Source organism: Fistularia commersonii, chromosome 2 (assembly GCF_037954325.1).
Source record: "Fistularia commersonii isolate RoL2024-O1a breed Wild chromosome 2, RoL_Fcom_v1.0, whole genome shotgun sequence".
Classification (NCBI taxonomy): domain Eukaryota; kingdom Metazoa; phylum Chordata; class Actinopteri; order Syngnathiformes; family Fistulariidae; genus Fistularia; species Fistularia commersonii.
In genome coordinates, this window is record NC_141285.1 from 3,288,416 (window position 1) to 3,308,170 (window position 19,755).

At 36.3% G+C, this 19,755-nt stretch overlaps 1 protein-coding gene across 3 annotated transcripts in view; it reads right to left on the minus strand.

Annotated features, from left to right (window-relative positions):
- LOC147236161 (gamma-aminobutyric acid receptor subunit pi) overlaps positions 1–19,755 on the minus strand; it is a 59,102-nt gene that overhangs the window by 25,725 nt on the left and 13,622 nt on the right. For all 3 annotated transcript variants that reach the window (XM_086164582.1, XM_086164598.1, XM_086164591.1), the window contains exon 2: positions 18,343–18,434. In XM_086164582.1, the coding sequence (XP_086020708.1) occupies positions 18,343–18,395 (53 nt within the window). In that variant the 5' untranslated portion in view covers positions 18,396–18,434. The remainder of the gene's footprint in view (positions 1–18,342; positions 18,435–19,755) is intronic.

Consider the following 19,755-nt stretch of genomic DNA (forward strand, 5'->3'; position numbering starts at 1 on the left):
AAATTGCAAGGAGTAATCTCGCTTTCTGGGTTAATCAGCAGGTGGTCTGTTACTGCGGGTCTCCAATCCGTTTCATGTTTCAAAAGAACTCCAGAACCGAGATGTCGGGGGAAAAAAAAATAAAATAAAAATACCGATTTGACTGGCAAGCGATATCTGGGAAGTGCAGTCCAGTCACCGCGGTAAGGGATACGTGTGGTGACACGTCTGATATGCAAAACAAGCATCTAGCAGATTTCAACTTCAACAAACAGTTTACACGGCGAGCAGGAGTGCGAGCCACCGGCTGAAGGCTTGATCTGTCAGGGGAACGTTATCGGTAAAGACAGATGACACCGCGAATCTAAACAACACCTTCTAATATGCTAATCGCTCGGTCAGAAGTGATTGCTTCTCGGCCCCTCGTGGAGAGGAAGCAGCCAGCGGGAAGCAATGATCACTCCAATCCTACGTCAAGACCCGATTCTGCAACGGCGGCGCTGCTTTCTGTTCCGCTCCTCCTGTCCGAAACCCCGTTCTTTTTATCGTCGTCTTGTCATCGACTCGTCGACAGCGCAGTCGGACCTTCTCGGCGCACCGCTGTGCAAAAAAAGCCGTGAGGTTCCGGGGAACAGAGATGTAGACTTGAGCATTTCCCCCGATAGAAAAAAAAAAAAAAATGTTTGTTTTTGTGGATGACTTTATTTGTTTTGTGTTTATTTTCTTTTCCCTAGTTTGCCTCTTTTCATCGCCATCAAGATTATGCCAGTTCTTAATACAATACGCGAGGTTTAACTCTGACAACCGAGTCATCATAATAAAGGGTTTTTAGTTAAAAGAAAATCATCCGTTCATATCATTACGTATTCTGTTTCAGCTTTCACTCAGTGTGCCAGGCATTGAACTCAGCTTTGAATTTTGGCATTCACCCTTGAAAGTGACACATAACTGCTATAGAAATGCAGAAAGGCAAGAATCTTTTTGTTTTTTGTTTTTTTTTTTAGTCCCGTACAACCTGGTGCCGATTCAACAATATGGCAAATACTGACATTTAACAGGAGTCAAATTACGATGCTTTATCAAGCAAGCATCAATGTAATCCCATTAAATTACACTACAATACACATATTTTTCTTTCCTTTTCTTTTTTCTTTTTATCTCAATAATTGTGTTTCTATACCCAAGGCTAAATTCTTTGAGAATTTAACATTCCATTTATCCAATTATTTCTTTTTTTTTTTTTTTTTCCAAAACAAAGATAGCTAGGAACATGACATAGCAGCAGGGAGTTCATATTTTAGCAGCTCACCTTATACAAATATGTATGTATATATATATATATATATATATTCACATTTTATTTTATGCTGGTTACATATTTGCAAGTGGGTCCAATATATAGTCCAAATGAAGAGTTTCTATCAGAAGTACAGTTGTGCACTTTGATGATTTTTGAGAACTTGCACAGCAGCTGTACTATGAAAACTTTGAAAGTGTGCTGAATTTTTTTTTTTTTTTTTTCATTTAATCATTAACGTTTGTCATCACTTTTTGATCCATAGCAGTTCTTTTTTTTTTTTTTTTTTTATCTCAGCTCTGCTGTGTTTGAGCTTCAGGCATGTTTGGAGAACTGTAGCCTCTTTTTGACACTTGGTAAAAAAAGGACATTTACTGTTTGATGCAGAAAAGGCCGACGCTGCCGCCATGACAAAGGAATGTGTTGCTGAAATTGTAGCGCTGCTTCCGCACGACTACTGCAACATATTTGCAACTAGTAGCATGTAGCAGATCAAAAATGTTTTGATTTTTTTTACATTATTTTTCTATTTTTTTTATTTTTTGCAACAAAGGGCAGCCTTTTTCGGTCAGTAGAAAGTCAACACCGGTAGTAACCTTGGTAAAAAGCTTGCATAAATAGTTAAAGATGAGTACCCAGATATAAGGGACTGTCTCAGAAAATAAGAATATTGTGATAAAGTTCTTTATCTTCTGTAATGCAATTACAAAAACAAAAATATCATACATTCTGGATTCATTGCAAATCAACTGAAATATCGCAAGCCTTTTATTATTGTAATATTGCTGATTATGGCTTACATCTTAAGAAAACTCAAAAATCCTATCTCAAAATATTAGAATATCATGAAAAATTAATTTTGTTTTTTTAATTGCATTACAGAAGATAAAGAACTTTATCACAATATTCTAATTTTCTGAGACAGTCATGTAATTATACTTGCAAGAGCTGTAAAAAAAAAAACAAAAAAAAAACAGTTATTCAATTTTTATTCTTTAATACTGCATTTATCTGTAAATACTGCACATTATGTGCATTTGCACATCTGCTTTTGTACTTCTGATGAGATGCGATTTCATTACTCTGTATCCTCACATGTGTAAATTGAATCTAATCTCAAATCTTAATTTAAAAAGGAAGGGATGCAACACCTTTGACGCATAATCCTGTGTGTTTGTATATATAAAATATATGCGTGAAGCCAGATTTTATTTATTTACTCACAAACCAAGTTGGCTCACGCACTTTCCATTTAGTGCAGACATGAAACACGCTCCTTAAATTGGGTTAAAAAGACCCCAATTTCCCCCACGAGCAAGGATTTGCCCCCAAAAACTATAGTGTGTATATATATATATATAAACTATAGTGTGTGTATATATATATATATACTATAGTTTTGGGGGGGACTATATATACTATAGTATATATACTGCTCAAAAAAATAAAGGGAACACTTGAACAACACAATGTAACTCCAAGTCATAGTGTCCACTCAGGAAGCAACACAGATTCATTTTGACTTGTTTTAAGGACATTACATCAAAGTTGGATCAGCCTGGAGTTTGTTTTTACACTTTAATTTTGAGTGTGATTCCTAATCCAGACCTCCATGGGTTGATACAATTGATTTCCATTGATCATTTTTGTGTGATTTTGTTGTCAGCACATTCAACTGTGTAAAGAGCAAAGTATTTCATAAGAATATTTCATTCATTTAGATCTAGGATGTGTTTTTTAAGTGTTCCCTTTATTTTTTTTGAGCAGTGTATATATTTATATATACACACACACAACTCCAAGTCAATCACACTTGTAGTTAGCTAGTCATCATTCTATCCGGATTTTCATTCCAGCCTTTCTTATATTTGACTCGTTCTTTGCAGACGCTCCTTCAAGGTTCTCGCCCGCTGCTCAATGTTACACAGAACGTATACGACATCTGGCAAGCTGCAGCGGTGCAGCTATAAGCACCTTCTGCCCACCACTCCATGGCCCGGATGCCTCCGTAGATTCCGCATGCTAAAGGCTACACCGTGCACGGTGTTTCGATGCTGGACGTGTGGGCGGAGGAATCGGTTCAGGCAGAGAAATACCGGGGTGACGGCAAGGCTAGGAATGAAGGACTCAACCCCTGTGGGAAAATTTGTCTTTTCAGATCCTGTTTCATGACACAACCTCCCCGCGGATTTCCCTATACTAACCCTTACGCTTCTCCCCCCGATCTCCCATGCAAATCCGGCGTGGGTCCGCGCGAGCACTTGCACATTTCACAACAGATTAATTTGGTTGAACGTATCCCCTGCAGAGAGCTGAGTAACGCTCTCTAAGGTCCCCCCCACTTTCTCCCCACTTCCTCCCGCTCAGCTGTACATTCAAGTCTAGCAGCTTCCAACTCCTCCGCCATTGATTCATGCCAGTCTTGCTTCTCCGAGAGCTGTAAGTTAGCCTCTTCTCTTTAGAGAAATCCCCGCAGCATTTGGCATGACATTATGCGCATTCTTCGCGAAGTTCAACATGTGTTCTTTATACACGCGGGGAGCAATTTGATTGAATATTCAGCATTCAGAAGTGCGTAGCTGCGGGGTGCAGTTCTGCCAAAGATGGTATTTATTAATTCATACATTTATTTTGTTAGTTACTCGCCAGAAAAAAAAATCACTGCACGGTTTGGAGCAACTTATGAATTTTAATGAGCTAAGAATCATGATTTAGCCCAACAGTCATTAAATCACAAAGAGGCACTTTATATCGCATTACCATTCAGTTTGCACTGGCTTTCTTACACAATCAATCAAATTAATAATGTAAAGTGTCTGTTATCACTTGATATGCTAAATGGTTAAACTCCCTGTTGAAGTGATTTAAAAAAAAAATGATATGGATCAATTCATTATGATAAAGTTACCGGACTCTCGCATGTCCTCAGCTGACTTTCACGTTAAAGCGTAATTCATATTCAAATGGCGTTCGCGGGATTCAAATCGGTGGAGAAATCAGATATCAAGTCATTTTCTCTCCGCTGATATTTGCCAGCCTTCAGGCACGTTGACCCTCAACGTTCCTTCGATTTAGTTGTTCCTGTCAGTAGAGCCCTCCATTGTCTAGTGACAGGCTTCAGTGGAGAACCAGGTAAAACATTTTGTATTAACTCGCTCCTCAAGGTGGGCTCGAAGCGTGAGCTGCCTCACTTGTCAAGTTGCATTAAATGTCTTTTTTTTTTTTTTTTTTTTCCGAGAATATTCTTTTTTTTTTTTTTTTTTTGGGCTGTGTGAAATGGGATTTTAGGAAAGTAGCTGCTGCTCTCATATGCAGAGATTATTCTTTCACTCATGAGACGGAAAGCGCTCAGCCACTCCAGTCTTGAGGATGCATAGGCTGGCAACCAGGCGTACCGACAAAAAAAAAAAAAAAAAAGAAAAAAAAAGAAAGAAAAAAAAAAAAAGTCCTCCTGAGTTCATGTTTCAGGCTTTGTGGATAAAAGCAGCTGTTTCTCCCTTTCATGCTTTCCCAGGCAAGCGGCTCCCTAAGCCCCTCCACATAGGACAATAGAAGAAGCCCCTTCTGCCAAACACAGAACATTTACTGTCTTCATAAGCCAAGCGAAGTCTGAATCTCATAAAAAATATGACTCCGGCCGTAACGATGTGACTTTCTTTCAAGAGCACGTTTTATACAGTATGTGCACTATTTTTATGGCTTGGGCTGATTTGGCCCTTTATAGAGTCGAAGGATGGCCAGTGTAGTGGTAATTATCCAGATTTTTCATTTTTTATTTTTTGCCTCAGTGAAAACTCCACTGAGGCACCCATTTTTTTTTTTGGATGGAAAAAAAAAAAAAAAATTCAAAAAGTAGATTTAAAGCGCTCTTCTTCTCCTTCCACTGTTTTAAATGTGAAGGCGCAGTTTGAAGCTCATCAATAAAAGGCTGTTTTCAATCATCCCCCGACCGATTACACTCAAGTATTGCTCACTTTGCAGTATTAGCTTGTCATGGCCCCGTTACGCCCAGACAGCTTCAGATCCCTTACAGCGCCCACACAATCAAAAATTAACCAGCGGTTATTCTAAATAATCAGATTTAGTCATGCAAGATTTCATTCAATCGTATTTATTGTTTTAGGTGCCGTCAAATCAAAGTTGACAGGAAGAGCTGTCGAAAGTTTACGCCACATTTCTGAAAATCCATGTGTGTTTTTATGTGAACGAGAAAAAAAAAAAGAAAATATCACTTTACTGATAACATTCATCTTGACAAAAGAGAAAGTAGAGGCACTTACGGTTGTCTGGACCCTAAACGTTACACGATTTGACAAGCGGGATTCAGCAAAACAATATCATTCTTGGATGAGACTTTCAGAGTGATTAAGCATGACTTTTACGAGCATGCAAGGAGACGAACCAGCTCTCTTCCTGATGTTTATGGATCCCCGCCTTCCCTCGCTAACCTCACTTTGGAAAAGCGAGACACCGATTCGGAGAGAATCGACCGTGACTAATTGTTCGACGGTACGCTCCGACTCCTCGTGCAGTCGGACCGGTCCTTTTCGAATATTCAAACAAATCCGGCCGCTGTCGGCCGCGCGACGGGATGTCCACCGATTGCTAAACATCAGCGCGAATGTGATCTAATCTTGGATGATTGATTTAACCGACAAGGAGAAATACTCACTTATTGGAGTCGCGGTGTGGAATCATGCTGTTTGACTTGACTAATCCCTTACCTGCTGACTCTTTTTGGGGGGTGTTTCTAAGTCGATCAGTTTGTAGACGATCCGAAAGCTCACGAGCATTAATATCGCCTTACAAAAATAAGTAATCAGGCTTGAAATCCCAGTGTACCACTGACAGCGCACCAAATTGTTTTGATTGTCTACAAATCCGATATACAGATTGTCTACAAATCCCGTATAACTGCTGACAAGCAGGGTTAGCATAATCATGGGATTTGAAATCCTTCAAATGTGAGGTGTGAGTTATGTTTTTGCTATACATATTTTTTTTTTGACATAGCCCACTTGAAGGTATTAAGTCACTATATTCTGCAGTCATTTTTACCCCCAAAAATTAACACCAGTATCACAGAGGATATTCTAGTGTTCTTTGTCTCCATTAGAGTTATTGTATTCCAAGAGTCCCCATTCACAGGAGATAAGATTTGTCTTTCACTGAGAAAACAATGAATTTGAGCATTGAGATCGAGTGGAAATGGGATATAAAAATACATATTGAGGTACAAATATATATATATATAAACTTTGAACACAAATTTCTTATGAGGCTGAATATCCACACAAATGATAATGTGTTTTATTATCAAAAATGAATAGATGCTGAAATGCTACATTTAAGCAGGTGGACAGTAAACTATCAAATTCTTTAAAATGGAATTTGGATGCACCTTGCAAATAGTAGGAGACCAACTAATACAATCAGAAATTAAAAGCAAACAGAAAAGCAAACAGGACTTCTGCATATTATAATGCCTTTCCAGCAGGACTTTGGGGCGGCAAGATAGCACAGCAGTTAGCACTTCTAACCCAGGATAAGCGGAATAAATAGTGATGAAATGGTCGCACACCTTCCTTTTCATCGCAACAAGAGGCCAATCATTAAATTACAGCCTTTTGGCAAACACTTTTATCCAAAGCAACTTAAAAGAAGTGCAATTCAATCACCGAAGATCCGAAGTACCGGTTGGAAATCAGAAGTGACCGCTCAAGCGATTAGCCATGTCAGAACCATATACATACATACATACATACAGTCAATTCATCGTTCATTATTTTTTTTAATTTTTTTCGGTTGGAGGCTAAGTGCGATTAGTAGGGTAGTGCTTAGTGAAGATGTATGTTTTCGGCTCTCGGCAAAAGATGGGCGGTTCGTTCCACCATTGAGGAGCCAAGACAGAGAAGAGCCGAGACCGGTTCGATCGGCAGCCGGGGGCTCGGAGCGAAAATATCGCGAAAATACAGGTGGCAGATCGGAGGGGACGGGTAGGGACATGTGGCTCGACCATAAACTGGAGATAAGACGGGGCCGTCCCATTCACCGCCCGGTACTTGATGCGGGCGGCTACCGGGAGCAAGTGAATGAACATAAGATTTGGGTGCCACTTTCTGGGTAAGCTCCAGAGGCCTGATGGTCACCGCTAGGGCACCAGCAAGGAGGGAGTTGCAGTCGTCCAAACGAAAGATGACTAGAGCCTTCTACATCTTCCTGATGTTGTACAGGAGGAATCTGCAGGATCGTGAGACGTCTGCTGAGAATGACAGCGTCCGTCTTTCAATGGACACATGGTACACGCAGTCACTCTTCGTTTAACTACGATGATCCGTCACAACGACCACGTCGTGAAGCGAATTTGTCTTTAAGAGAAGCATCGCCTTTATGTCAACTCAAATTGTCATATATAAGTAGTATACCGTATAGCCTTACGGTAGGCTAGCCTACTGTAGCCTAAAAGTTAACCTACTGTCGGTGAAAAATGACAAGTTTGCCAAGCGTAATGTTGACGATAGAGTTGGTGTTATCGCTATAGATCTTTTATTATAACCATTTTTGCTTTTCCTTTCTTATACCTGTACTGTACTCATGCTCCCTCAAGAATGTTATCAACAACTGCTACCAAAATGTAAACAATCAAACTCTCGACGGCGCTACCACTGTATTTAAATTGACGTTGAGATATTTTTGTCTAATAAACATCGGTCAAAGTTGTAACGCCCGTTTGAGTTGTCATAAAGTGAGGAGTGACTGCTTAAGTAAGTTGCACTGAATTACCAGCTAATATTTAACACGAAGCCAAATGGCTGGACTTACTCCACATTCATGAGTCAGGGTGTAGTTTTCAGAGAATAAATTTTAAATCAAAATTACAAAAAAACCCTTTCAGCAATAGTTATTGCCAAATTGTTGTCGCAATTGCAATATCATGATCATTTGGATTACAATTCAAATGAATCCAAAAGTACCATCAAGACATTAATGAATGGTAAGTTTTTGAATGTGTTTTCACAAAAAACAAACTTGACAACAGAACAACTGTCTTTCTCAAATTGGGAAAAACATCCAATATATATATGGATCACAATGTTGTTGGGAGGAAGGAATGGAAAAAAAAAAAGGAAAAATGAAGCAATGCCTCATGGAGACACTGTTGTCTTTTCAAAACATCTTCACCAACATTAATTTCCATCAAGGGAAATCATTTTTTTTTATACCTCTGAGAATGCTCTATGTTAAGTTTTTCATTTTAATTTTTAGCGATTTCCCTAAAGTCAGTCGAATATGATTACTAAAAAAAAAATAAAATAAATAACCACAGGGAAAATCAGAATAATTAACTGTTTAAAATACCAGATGAAAGAATTGCATGTTGTATCAACCTGCCAAACTGCATGTAACTGACAGACCAGATGCAAATTTATGTTTGAGTCACCAAGCTGAAAAAAAAAAAAAAGCGTCTCCTCTGACAGCATCTGAGCTTAAAATAGTCAGAAAGACAAAATACCTACAGCTGTGAACGCTATATATGTCAGTACATAAAATCGATTAAAAAAAAAAACAGTTAATTAAAGCTTGCCTTGCATAATGATGATTCACATATTGCACTGTAGATCAACAGCAAATTTACACGCTTACTATTAGACCGAATGGTCGATCCAGACTTATCTAAATGTTAACAACCCACCGAAACCGCAGTTTTAAGTATCCTCGTCGCTGTACCGGCCAACAAGCGCTTCCTCCACCACCCCCAAGTCTCAAATTAAAGGGTGTTAAAAGACTGTTAAGCTGCTGGCAGAAAACAGAGGAATTAAAAATTGCTGGCAGAAGTACTGTCACATCCATATGATGGCAAATTAAATCAAGTCTCTGGAGGATCTCAGGGTTTGTCAAGCAGTTCTTAATGGAGTTTTTTTTTCTCAGTGCAGAGTCGCAGAATCACAGGTGTGAGGATGTCTGCGGGGCTTTGGAGGTTAATTGTATTCTTAAAAGGCCACTAAACCTGTTGTCAGTGGGAACACTAAAAAAAAAAAAAAAGGGGCAATTTTGTTCGTTTTTTTTTTTTTTTTTTTTGCGGACGTTTTTATTATGAAGGAGGGCATATCATTACAGTTACATGCTTCATTAAGCCTCCATTCAGCGCTAAAATACTCGTATTTTGTGAAGAACAATGCGCACCTGCATGTTTTATAAGGAGCTGGTACTTTATTTTATTTGATTTTTTTTTTTTTTTTTTCCATTACACACTGAATACACCTAAGCTACATTCCTGCAAAATAATCCAGAAACTGGGATTTGCTTCATGGTGGCCAGAACCCTCACCAAGGGAGATTACATTACAGCTTACCAGCATTGCAGTGAAAAATCACTGCCTCCGCCAGGAGAGGTAATTAGCTGCTCAAAAGGAACATGATCAGAGTTTGGCTTGAAAGAAATCTGCAGACTGCGAACTAGAGGGGGAACTCACACTTTGGATGACATCAGGTAAAAAGTTTATGAATACCCCTGAAGGTACTGCACAATGCATAAAAGTGAGTGGGGTTTTATGGATACCAGACGATGAAATACTGTTATAAAAATGAAAATACGGAAATCAGAGAAAGCGATGGAATATTCTCTATTTATTCCCGTCATTGCCGTAAAGCTTTACTAATGCATATAGTAATTAAGTCTACACTAATCACTGTTCACAATGAATATTTTCTGCTAAAACTTTTTGAATTAAAATGTGTTTCTTGTACCATAGAATTAGTTTGGATGCCAAAACGTTAAAAGCTTGTATAAGAAACATATCATAAATCAATGGTAATACAGGACTGTCTCAGAAAATTTGAATATTGTGATGAAGTTCTTTATCTTCGATAATGCAATTAAAAAAACAAAAATTACTTTTTCATGATATTCTAATATTTTGAGATAGGATTTTTGAGTTTTCTTAAGATGTAAGCCATAATCAGCAATATTAAAATAATAAAAGGCTTGCAATATTTAAGTTGATTTGTAATGAATCCAGAATGTATGATATTTTTGTTTTTGCTATTGCATTACAGAAGATAAAGAACTTTATCACAATATTCTAATTTTCTGAGACAGTCCTGTATATATATATATATGGCAAATTTAATAGCCCAGAAGTTTATTTGAGCTACTTACTTCTGTTGAGTGTTTTATTAGAATGTTGACCAGTGTTGCTGATAGTAATAATAATAACAATAAAAATACATAGGTTCTCTATAGCGCTTTTCATGATACTCAAAGATGCTTTACAAGTGAGATTCAGATGATAGTGCTTTTTTTCACTCATTTCGGTGGAAATTTATCCAAAGGTAGTTCACAACTAGCTGGGATAATTAGTTGTATTGCATGCAGTGTGTTTGCAGGTTGCATATTAAAATGCAGTGCGTCAGAGAAAGCAGGAAAAAGCAGTATATTAGCATGTAGTACGTTAGTCTTGCAATATTTCAATATTTGATTTGTGATGAATCCAGAATGTATGACATTATTGTTTTTGTAATTGCATCACAGAAGATAAAGAACTTTATCACAATATTCTAATTTTCTGAGACAGTCCTGCAAATGCATTTGATCAGGAAGAAGCAGGAACAGCCTAAAGGTGCTTAAATGGCTGATAAGTATTTGCTGCCACTCGCAATTGGGGTTAATATTCGGGAATAAAAAGCATTTTCTGGAGCTCAGGGGGTTTTAATTGTGTAAAAAGCACTTTTTTTTTTTTTTTTTTTTATCATAATCATCATGTTTTTAACCTTTTTTTTTTTTTTTCACAATTTCATCAGTCCAACTACCTCAAGAGAATAAATCAATTACGCTGATACCCTGAACTGTTATTTTGTTTTGTTCACGCGGAGGTGGTTTGAACACGGCTTTTAGCCCAGAGTTACGCGTTCAAGCAGCGAGGCAGCTGGAGAATACGCCTCTGTGATGTGAAGTTTAGGGGTCATGATGGAATAAGCTATCCGCTGGTGTGATACCTCTCAAGGCAAGCATACACTTCTTAATTAATTTACGTAGTTCTGAGGTTTTCAAAGCTCAAAGGAAGACTAAATAAGATCTCTGGGTAGTATTAATTAAAATGACACTACAAAGCATTGTCGTATGCACCTTCAGCTCATGTACTTTAAATTGGACCTCAGAGGGGTTTCACGGCATTATATCTTAAATGAATTAATTGAAAAATGTATCACGTCCAGATAGTGGAAGAATTGTTTATGCGTTGTAAGTGACACCTTTCCTGATTATGTGGCAGGAATGAGTGAGTCTAACCAGCGCAGAAAACATGATAACCTTTCCGATCATAATATAATGGTTATATGAAGATATATATGATATTATCAATGTGTTTATATTTAGCGTGTGAGTCTACTGACCTGCACCTCATTTCATAACTATGATCAAAAATGTTAAAATGTATGAAATGCATGACACATTTGTGATCTCCAGCAAGGAAACAGCTATTTTGAAAAAATGAAATACCGGGATCCATTTTGATTTTCAAAACTATCTGTCCAAAGAGGCTGTTTTTTTTTTCTTTTTTGGCCTTAATTATGTCAAGGCCAAATCACTTTGGGCTATTTTGAATTTTTTAGATGATCCAAAAGAGTTGTCCTTTATTAATTCATGAGTTGTATTTTGACTGTGTTTTGAGCAAAACACTGATAAAATCAATCAATATTTAAGCTCCCGTACCCTGAAAGCACCTGTTGTCCCAGAAATGTAGTTTAAGTGAGGAAGATGTGAGCCTCCCCAAAGAGCTATGATTGTCTTTCAGGTTTTAATAACTCAACCAAAATACTACAACTGCCCCAAAACACACATGAAAATGAAAGAAAATTGACATTGTTATCTGTGTTTTTTAGTTGTAATTTTATACGCACACAGATATACAAACATAAATATGCAATAAAAAAACATGTGTGATATATATATATATATATATATATATATATCTATATATATATATTCTTTTATTGTTTGATTTATATATATATATATATATATATATATATATAAATATACTGTATATTGTATATATTTTTATTGCATATTTGTATTTATATATCTGTGTGTGTGTGTAATTTATATTTTTTTGTTTGTTTGTTTTTTTGTTTTTTTGCCAAGATGGAAATGTCATGATTAATCATTTTTTTACTTTCAATAATCAAGATCTTTCTTTTAATTAACTTCATTTTTTGTCTGCTTCAAGCTTTCAAAGAATTAAAAAATAATATCCATTTGTCATGATTATGTTTGATAACATGTCCATGAAAGCTGGTCAGATGTCAGTCCATTTTGCGTGTCTGGTAATGCGTGATATTAAGTGTGTCATCTTCCTTAGCAGCTGGGTTTGGGGTCTCAAGTTGCTCCAAAGTAAACTATAAATTATGATGCAATACGATAAAAAACATGCAAAGCAGGAGGGGCAAGAATTAACAAGAACAAAATATGTTTTGTTTGATAATGTAGATGAATGTGTGTGTGTTTTTTCGTCTCTGTGAGCATGTATAAATCCAACTTCATTTAAGTATGTGCTTTGGACTTTGCAATTCAAAACAGTGCCACCTTGTTTATTCTCAAAGTCCCCTGTTTCATCATGAATATTCTCAGAAACCTACTGAATCAGGGTTTTTCCTAAATGCATGCACTTTATAGAAAAAAACAAAACAAATGGTGGAAAATGGTTTGAACTAACACTGATCAAACGGATCAATACTGTACCTACTACGCTGCATATAATTCCATGTGGCTTTTTACCATTTAACTCGCATCAGACTAAACATCATTCGACCGAAGTGATCGAAATGCAATTTTTCAAAAAATTATTACACATTAGCATGAATACAAACTAGTCCCCACTTGACATCGGGACAACCTTCAACATTTGTTTGCAGAAATGCAAAAAATAATTTGGGGAAAACTACGTTGAATTCATGCTTATTCTTGTTTCGTATTTTCATTGAAACACAAAAAAAATGTGTGTTTTCTGAGTTTATACCCAATCATCAGAACACTGGCCAAGGAAAATAAAATGAAATAAAATAGAATAAAATAAAATAAATGGATGGATAAATAAACAAATAAATGGATATAATACAATAAAACTAAATTAAATTAAATTAAATAAGTAAAACCCTTATAAGTATGCTGTGGCCGCTGCTTAAACCAGGAACTTCAAGCAAGCAATGCGTCATAGCTTGAAAAAAATATTTTCATATATTCTATATCATTGTGAGGGAAAATATAGGGTTCTCTAAAAGTCTGGAAGGGAGTAAACACTACTTCGGTACTTCCTGAAAAGGTCCCCTGCAGTGGAAGTGTGCAGAAACTGCTTTAAATACATTAACCTTCTCATTCATACACCTTATCTTATCTCGGTGCTGGGATGGTGACAAGCTTCTCTTGCAACAGATAAACAGGCCATTGAATATACATGAAGCCTCTTGTTCAAAATGAGTAGCATTACAGAAAAATAGGCAGAGCAGCATGAAAATCCCATGCTGGGGAAACAGATTAATAACAATGGTGCCACACTGTGAAAAGTAAAATTGCAGGGAAATAGAAGACTATAAAAAAAAAACAAAAAAAAAAAACATGGGGCCAACAATTAAATATAATGAATGTTATTTGTTGGCTCTGCGGCAGCAAAGAAATATATAAATTATAAATGATGAAGCTTTCAAATTGGCGAGACACAGCAATTACTTATAGCTGTAGGAATAAAAACAGGAAGAGGGTTTGACAAATAAAAGAATCTCAAAAGGCTCCATGGTTAAACTTTGAAGAAACTGTTTTTTGAGAAAAGAATAAAATTATCATCCGTGCGAGAGACATTTTCCAGTTCATTTACTAGATTATTTCAAATGATTTGGGAAGATTTAAGAAATGTCAAATCTGACCTCAAATGGTGTTGTAATTAAAAAAATAACAAAAAAAAAAAAAAAAACTGGTGCATCGTTTCAGCGCTGAATGTCTCTAACTGCTATTTTTAACACATCCGTCACATAAAACTCATGGAAAGTCTGGTGAAATCACAAAAAAGCAAATGGGAACGTCAATGGAGGTCCTCTTTGTGTTTCTATGGCAACAAGGATTGCAGTTTTAAGGCACTTCGCTGAATTCGGACCTAATGTTTTTAGTCCTCAGAAGATTTTTAAGACTTCAGCTCTTCACCATTCGCTTAGTAATCCTTGACAAGTCAACCGCCTCGAGCGTTAGCGTGTCAAAGGCACAAACTGCTAACCGTTGTTCTTGTAAATCAATGCGCAGCCCGAACACTGTTGCCTCTATAGAAATAATAAAAAGATTGTAGACGCTCACATCGAATTATAGGATACATCCCCGAGGCTCAACTCCCAGCTCCTCATGTACATAATATATACGATCCATTTCATCGAGGGATCTATCACAGGCACCTTTGAAATGTTCCCTTTTTCTGGTATAATGGAGACAATCCAGCTTTTCAAGCGTGTGAACTTGGGGATACACTAATCTCTCCAGCGACAATCAATAAAAAAAAAAGAAGAAAAAAAGCTGACAAGAAACACGATTTCCATACTTGAGCAAGTCGTGCCACTCCATTAACAGCAAGGAAAGCGTAGTGTAAGCCTCTAATCTGCCTGTAATAGGCTTCGGTAAAATATGTATCCATGCTTTCAGTATCCAGCGGTTTAAAAATCATCGGTTCACGTATAAAATATCATGGTGCTACTTTGTATCATTAAGCCTCTATTGAGAGAGGTTACATAAAAAAAAAAAAAAATCAATCCTGACTGCTTTGGCATTGAAGGCTGTGTTTGAAAATGTGTGTTTGAACATGTTTCACAACATCGGTGCAAATAAAATAACCAGGAAAAAAAAAAAAAAACAGGCGTAAAGCTAAAATTGACATTGATAGTGAATGTGATTGAAAAAATAATAATACTCATGAGTAGCACTCACTGCAATAAATAACATCGTATTTGAATATTTCTCCCATGTTGAAAGTAAATTCATTTTATCAATAAATTAATATGGTTGACGCCCGAACTGTAGAAAAATTATATGTTAATATCATTGGCTATGTTTTATACCAGACCAACACCAGTGGCTAAATAGGTGAAAGGATTCTTGAAGTGATCCAATAAACTAAAGTCAATCCAAAACAACCAATAATCTTTCTAAAACACAAGTCGTCACTGGTCACGGATCAATAAAGACACGTGAAGGCAGATCCGCGCAAGAAATGATCTATATTTGCTCAAACCCAGGTTCTTTTCCCCCAAATGCCAAACATTGCTATATTTCTGTTAACATCCCGTCATTTGGTTGGTAAATGTGGTCACGTGGAGGTCTTTTAATATGAACTAAACAAACTATTAAAAAGTAAAAAAGGTGGTTCGATAGGATGCGATAGATAGAATGATGTGCTCGATTATCACCCGTCTCTCTGTTCACGCTCTCGTGCCCAGCAGGGTGCACGCTAGCGTGCAGCCTGTTAAGCCGCGAGTTTAGTCTAATTAAATACAACAAAAAGCCTCAAGAAACCGATGCAGCTTGTTAACATTCATCCGCGTTTTAGCTGTCGATTAACATCGAAATAAGGAATAACACAATCAGAATGAAATAATTTAATGCAGAGCATGAGTGCGATAATTCCTAAATTAAAAATATGATCCTCATCAGCTATTTATTAACTTTAGCTGCATTATATCTGTACATATGTATATGTGTGTGTGTTTATATGATGTTTTCTATGCTGTATGGTGATGTTGCAGCTGTTGGTAAATGCATTTCTGCAGCCTTATTGTGCAACATTACTCAGTTAAAGAGGTTAGAGACAGCCATTAAAATAAAAAAAATAAAAAAACGACGGCTCAGCTGAGATGCTCAGCCTCTCCTATTTAATATCTGGCTTTTGGTCTTTTGACAATGCTTCAATGCTAACCGGGTATTCGAAATCATGGGAACATAAGAGGAGGAGGTTATGTAATACTGGATTAACACTTAAGCACTCGCCAATGTGTCTCTCATGAATTTATACCCATTGTTGGTGCTTTTCTCAACATGAGGCAAAACGTCAGCCCTTCCACAAGTCATGCATGTTCCCGTGAGCCTTTAATACCAGATGAAAACATTAATTAAATGACCCTCATCGCGCACGGCGTGTTCACACGATGTACAGTTCAACAACCTGAAATCCCTCCTGATCGCAAACTTAAAAAAAAAAAAATGATACGGACTCTCACGGAGAAAAGAGCCGTCGGGTACACATCAAAAGCAAAGTCAAAGCGAGACAGACATAAATATGAAGAAAACATCAATCGAGCGGCAGCATTATGCTCTTTCAGGAGCAGTGATTTACTGTTAGCACACACACTAAGGTATTATCTTTCCCGCTTCCTATCCTCGCATGACTTGGCTATTGTTGTGTCGCTTCTAAATAACATAATTCCTAAAAATGGATTCATTTAGGTTTTTCAAAAAACAAACAAAGATGTAACATGTCACGACAAAAAAAAAAACAAACTCTTAGTTACAGAACGCTAGGACAGTAATGCATAGGTATCGGGAGAAATATTGATGACACTATTATAATGCACAGAATTATTTTACTAAAAATTGCATGATCAGTTGTGTATCTTTTCTTCTGTGAATAAATATGCAAAAAAAAAAAAAAAAAAAAAAACAAATCATGAACATGGACAAGAAACAATAATTCTCACCACAACAAAAAAAAACCTTTAGTTACAGAACACTTGGATAATAATGCATAGGTATCAGGTTTGAGAATGCGAAGGATGGAGTAATATTAATGGCACTATTATAATGAGCTGATGAATACATGGAAATAATTTTACAAAAAATTGCATGGTCAGTTGTGTATCTTTTCTTTTGTGAATAAATATGAACAAAAAAAAATTTCAAGTCATGGACATGGACAAAAAAATAATAATTCTCACCACAACAAAAAAAACTCCTACTTACAGAACACTTGGAAAATAATGCATAGGTACCTGGGTGGAGAATGCGAAAGCTAGAGAAATATTAATCAATGGCACTATCATAATGAGCTGATGGATATAAGGAATTATTTTACAAAAAAAATTGCATAATCAGTTGTGTATCTTTTCTTCTGTGAATGAATACGAACAAAAAAAAAATCTTAGTCCGCGGCATGGACAAAAAAAAAAATTCACACCACAACCAAAAACTCTTAGTCACAGAATGCTAGGACAATAATGCATTGGTACCAGGGTGGAGAATGTTAAGGTTGGAGAAATATTAATGGAACTATTATAATGAGCTGATGGATATACAAAATTATTTTACTAAAAATTGCATGATCAGCTGTGTATCTTCTGTGAATAAATATGAAAAAAAAAAAAAAAATCTCAGTCAAAAAAAAAAAAAACATGATCGATGTAAAACGAATCAGCATGTGATCTTCAAAAACCCACAGATTCATGAAATTAATTTATGCTTGAGCGATCCAAGTCTGGCATATGGCGTTTATACTCATAGCAGATGCATTTGGCAACATACTAGTGTAGCAGACAACCTGCTACAGCACATTAATTCCAGAAGTGATTGTACCAAGAAATGCAGCACCACACAGAGAATATCCTAGAGCAGAAATTCAGCAAAACCCAAAGGGATATGGCATATCTAAAATGTATTGCTTTCTTAGCTTTGAAAATAAACTAAAAAGAGAAAGGGCTCTTCTTCATGGTAACAGACAAACGTGGACCAAAACATCCCATCAGTCTCTCTGTGTGACCTCTGCAGGAATCACCACACCGACGACAGATACATGTGGCGCCGGATCCCGGCACATGGCGTTTGCTCTGTGGCTTCACGAATGCGTCAGAGGATTTTCCGTGCGTGTCGCTCTTCCTCGAGCGCCGACGGTTTCGCACGAAAATTACACAACCGAGTTTCTCCCGAATCTCCTTTCGTAGCTGGCAAATTAGAATCTGACATGAATTGATTATGTTCCCCGCCTTTCCAGATAGCTTTGCGGCTCCGCGGCCCTGTGGTTGTATTTCTTCTGCCATAAACATTCTTACCTGCTAATGAGGAGGATGGTGAATAGGGTCCCTCCAGAAGCAAAAGGACCCATGGCTGCCAACGGGGGCGGAAAAGGTGGGATGAAGTTTATCTGCGGCGAAAGAACACGGAGAAAATTCAGGAAAAAATACGATGAATTAATCGATAAAGACGGGCGATGAGATTATATGAGAAAATTAAGAATATATTGGATTGGGCAGCAATGTTCTTCATTGTTGATGCATTTTTGCATAGCATTTTCTCTGAGTAGTTTGAGAAAATTAAGAGAAAAAATCAAATTTAGGAGATTAGGAATAATTCAGAAAATTAAGAGAGAAAATATGAGAAAATTAAGAATTTATCCAATTGGGCAGCAATATTCTTTATTGTTCGATGCATCTTTGCAAAACATTTTGTCTCAGTAATTTGAGAAAATTAAGAGAGAAAATTAAAAATTAGGAGATTAGGAAAAATTAAGAAAATTAAGAGAGAAAATATGAGAAAAATAAGAATATATTCAATTTGGCAGCACTTTTCTTAATTGTTCGATGCATCATTGCAAAACATTTTGTCTTAGTAGTTTGAGAAAATTAAGAGGGAAAATTAAAAATTAGGATATTAAGAAAGATTAAGAAAATTAAGAGAAAATATAAGAAAAATTTGAATATATTCAATTTGGCAGAAATAGTCTTCATTGTTCGATGCATCTTTGCAAACTATTCTGTCTCAGTAGTTTGAAAAAAAATTAAGAGAGAAATTTAAAAATTAGGAGATTAAGACATATTAAGAAAATTAAGAGACAAAATATGACAAAATGACAAATATATTCCATGGGGTATCGATATTCTTAATTGTTCAATGCATCTTTGCAAAACATTTTGTCTCAGCAGTTTGAGAAAATTCAGAGAGAAAATTTAAAATTAAGGGATTAAGAAATATCAAACAAATTAAGAAAATTAAGAGAGAAAAAATGAGAAAATTAAGAATATATTCAAATAGGCAGAAATAGTCGTCATTGTTTGATGCATCTTTGCAAAACATTTAATCTTAGTAGTTTGAAAAAATTAAAGAGAGAAAGTTCAAAAATTAGGAGATTAAGAAAATTAAGAGAAAAAATGAGAAAATTAAGAATATATTCAAATAGGCAGAAATAGTCGTCATTGTTTGATGCATCTTTGCAAAACATTTAATCTCAGTAGTTTGAAAAAATTAAAGAGAGAAAGTTCAAAAATTAGAAGATTAAGAAAATTAAGAGAGAAAAAATGAGAAAATTAAGAATATATTCAATTTGGCTGCAATATTCATCATTGTTCGATGCATCTTTGCAAAACATTCCGTCTCAGTAGTTTCTTCAAAAGTCATATTCCTGTTCCTTGCCTGAAAATCCATCAGATGGTGAGCATCACAGATGGTCCTTGCCCTCCTTCTTATTT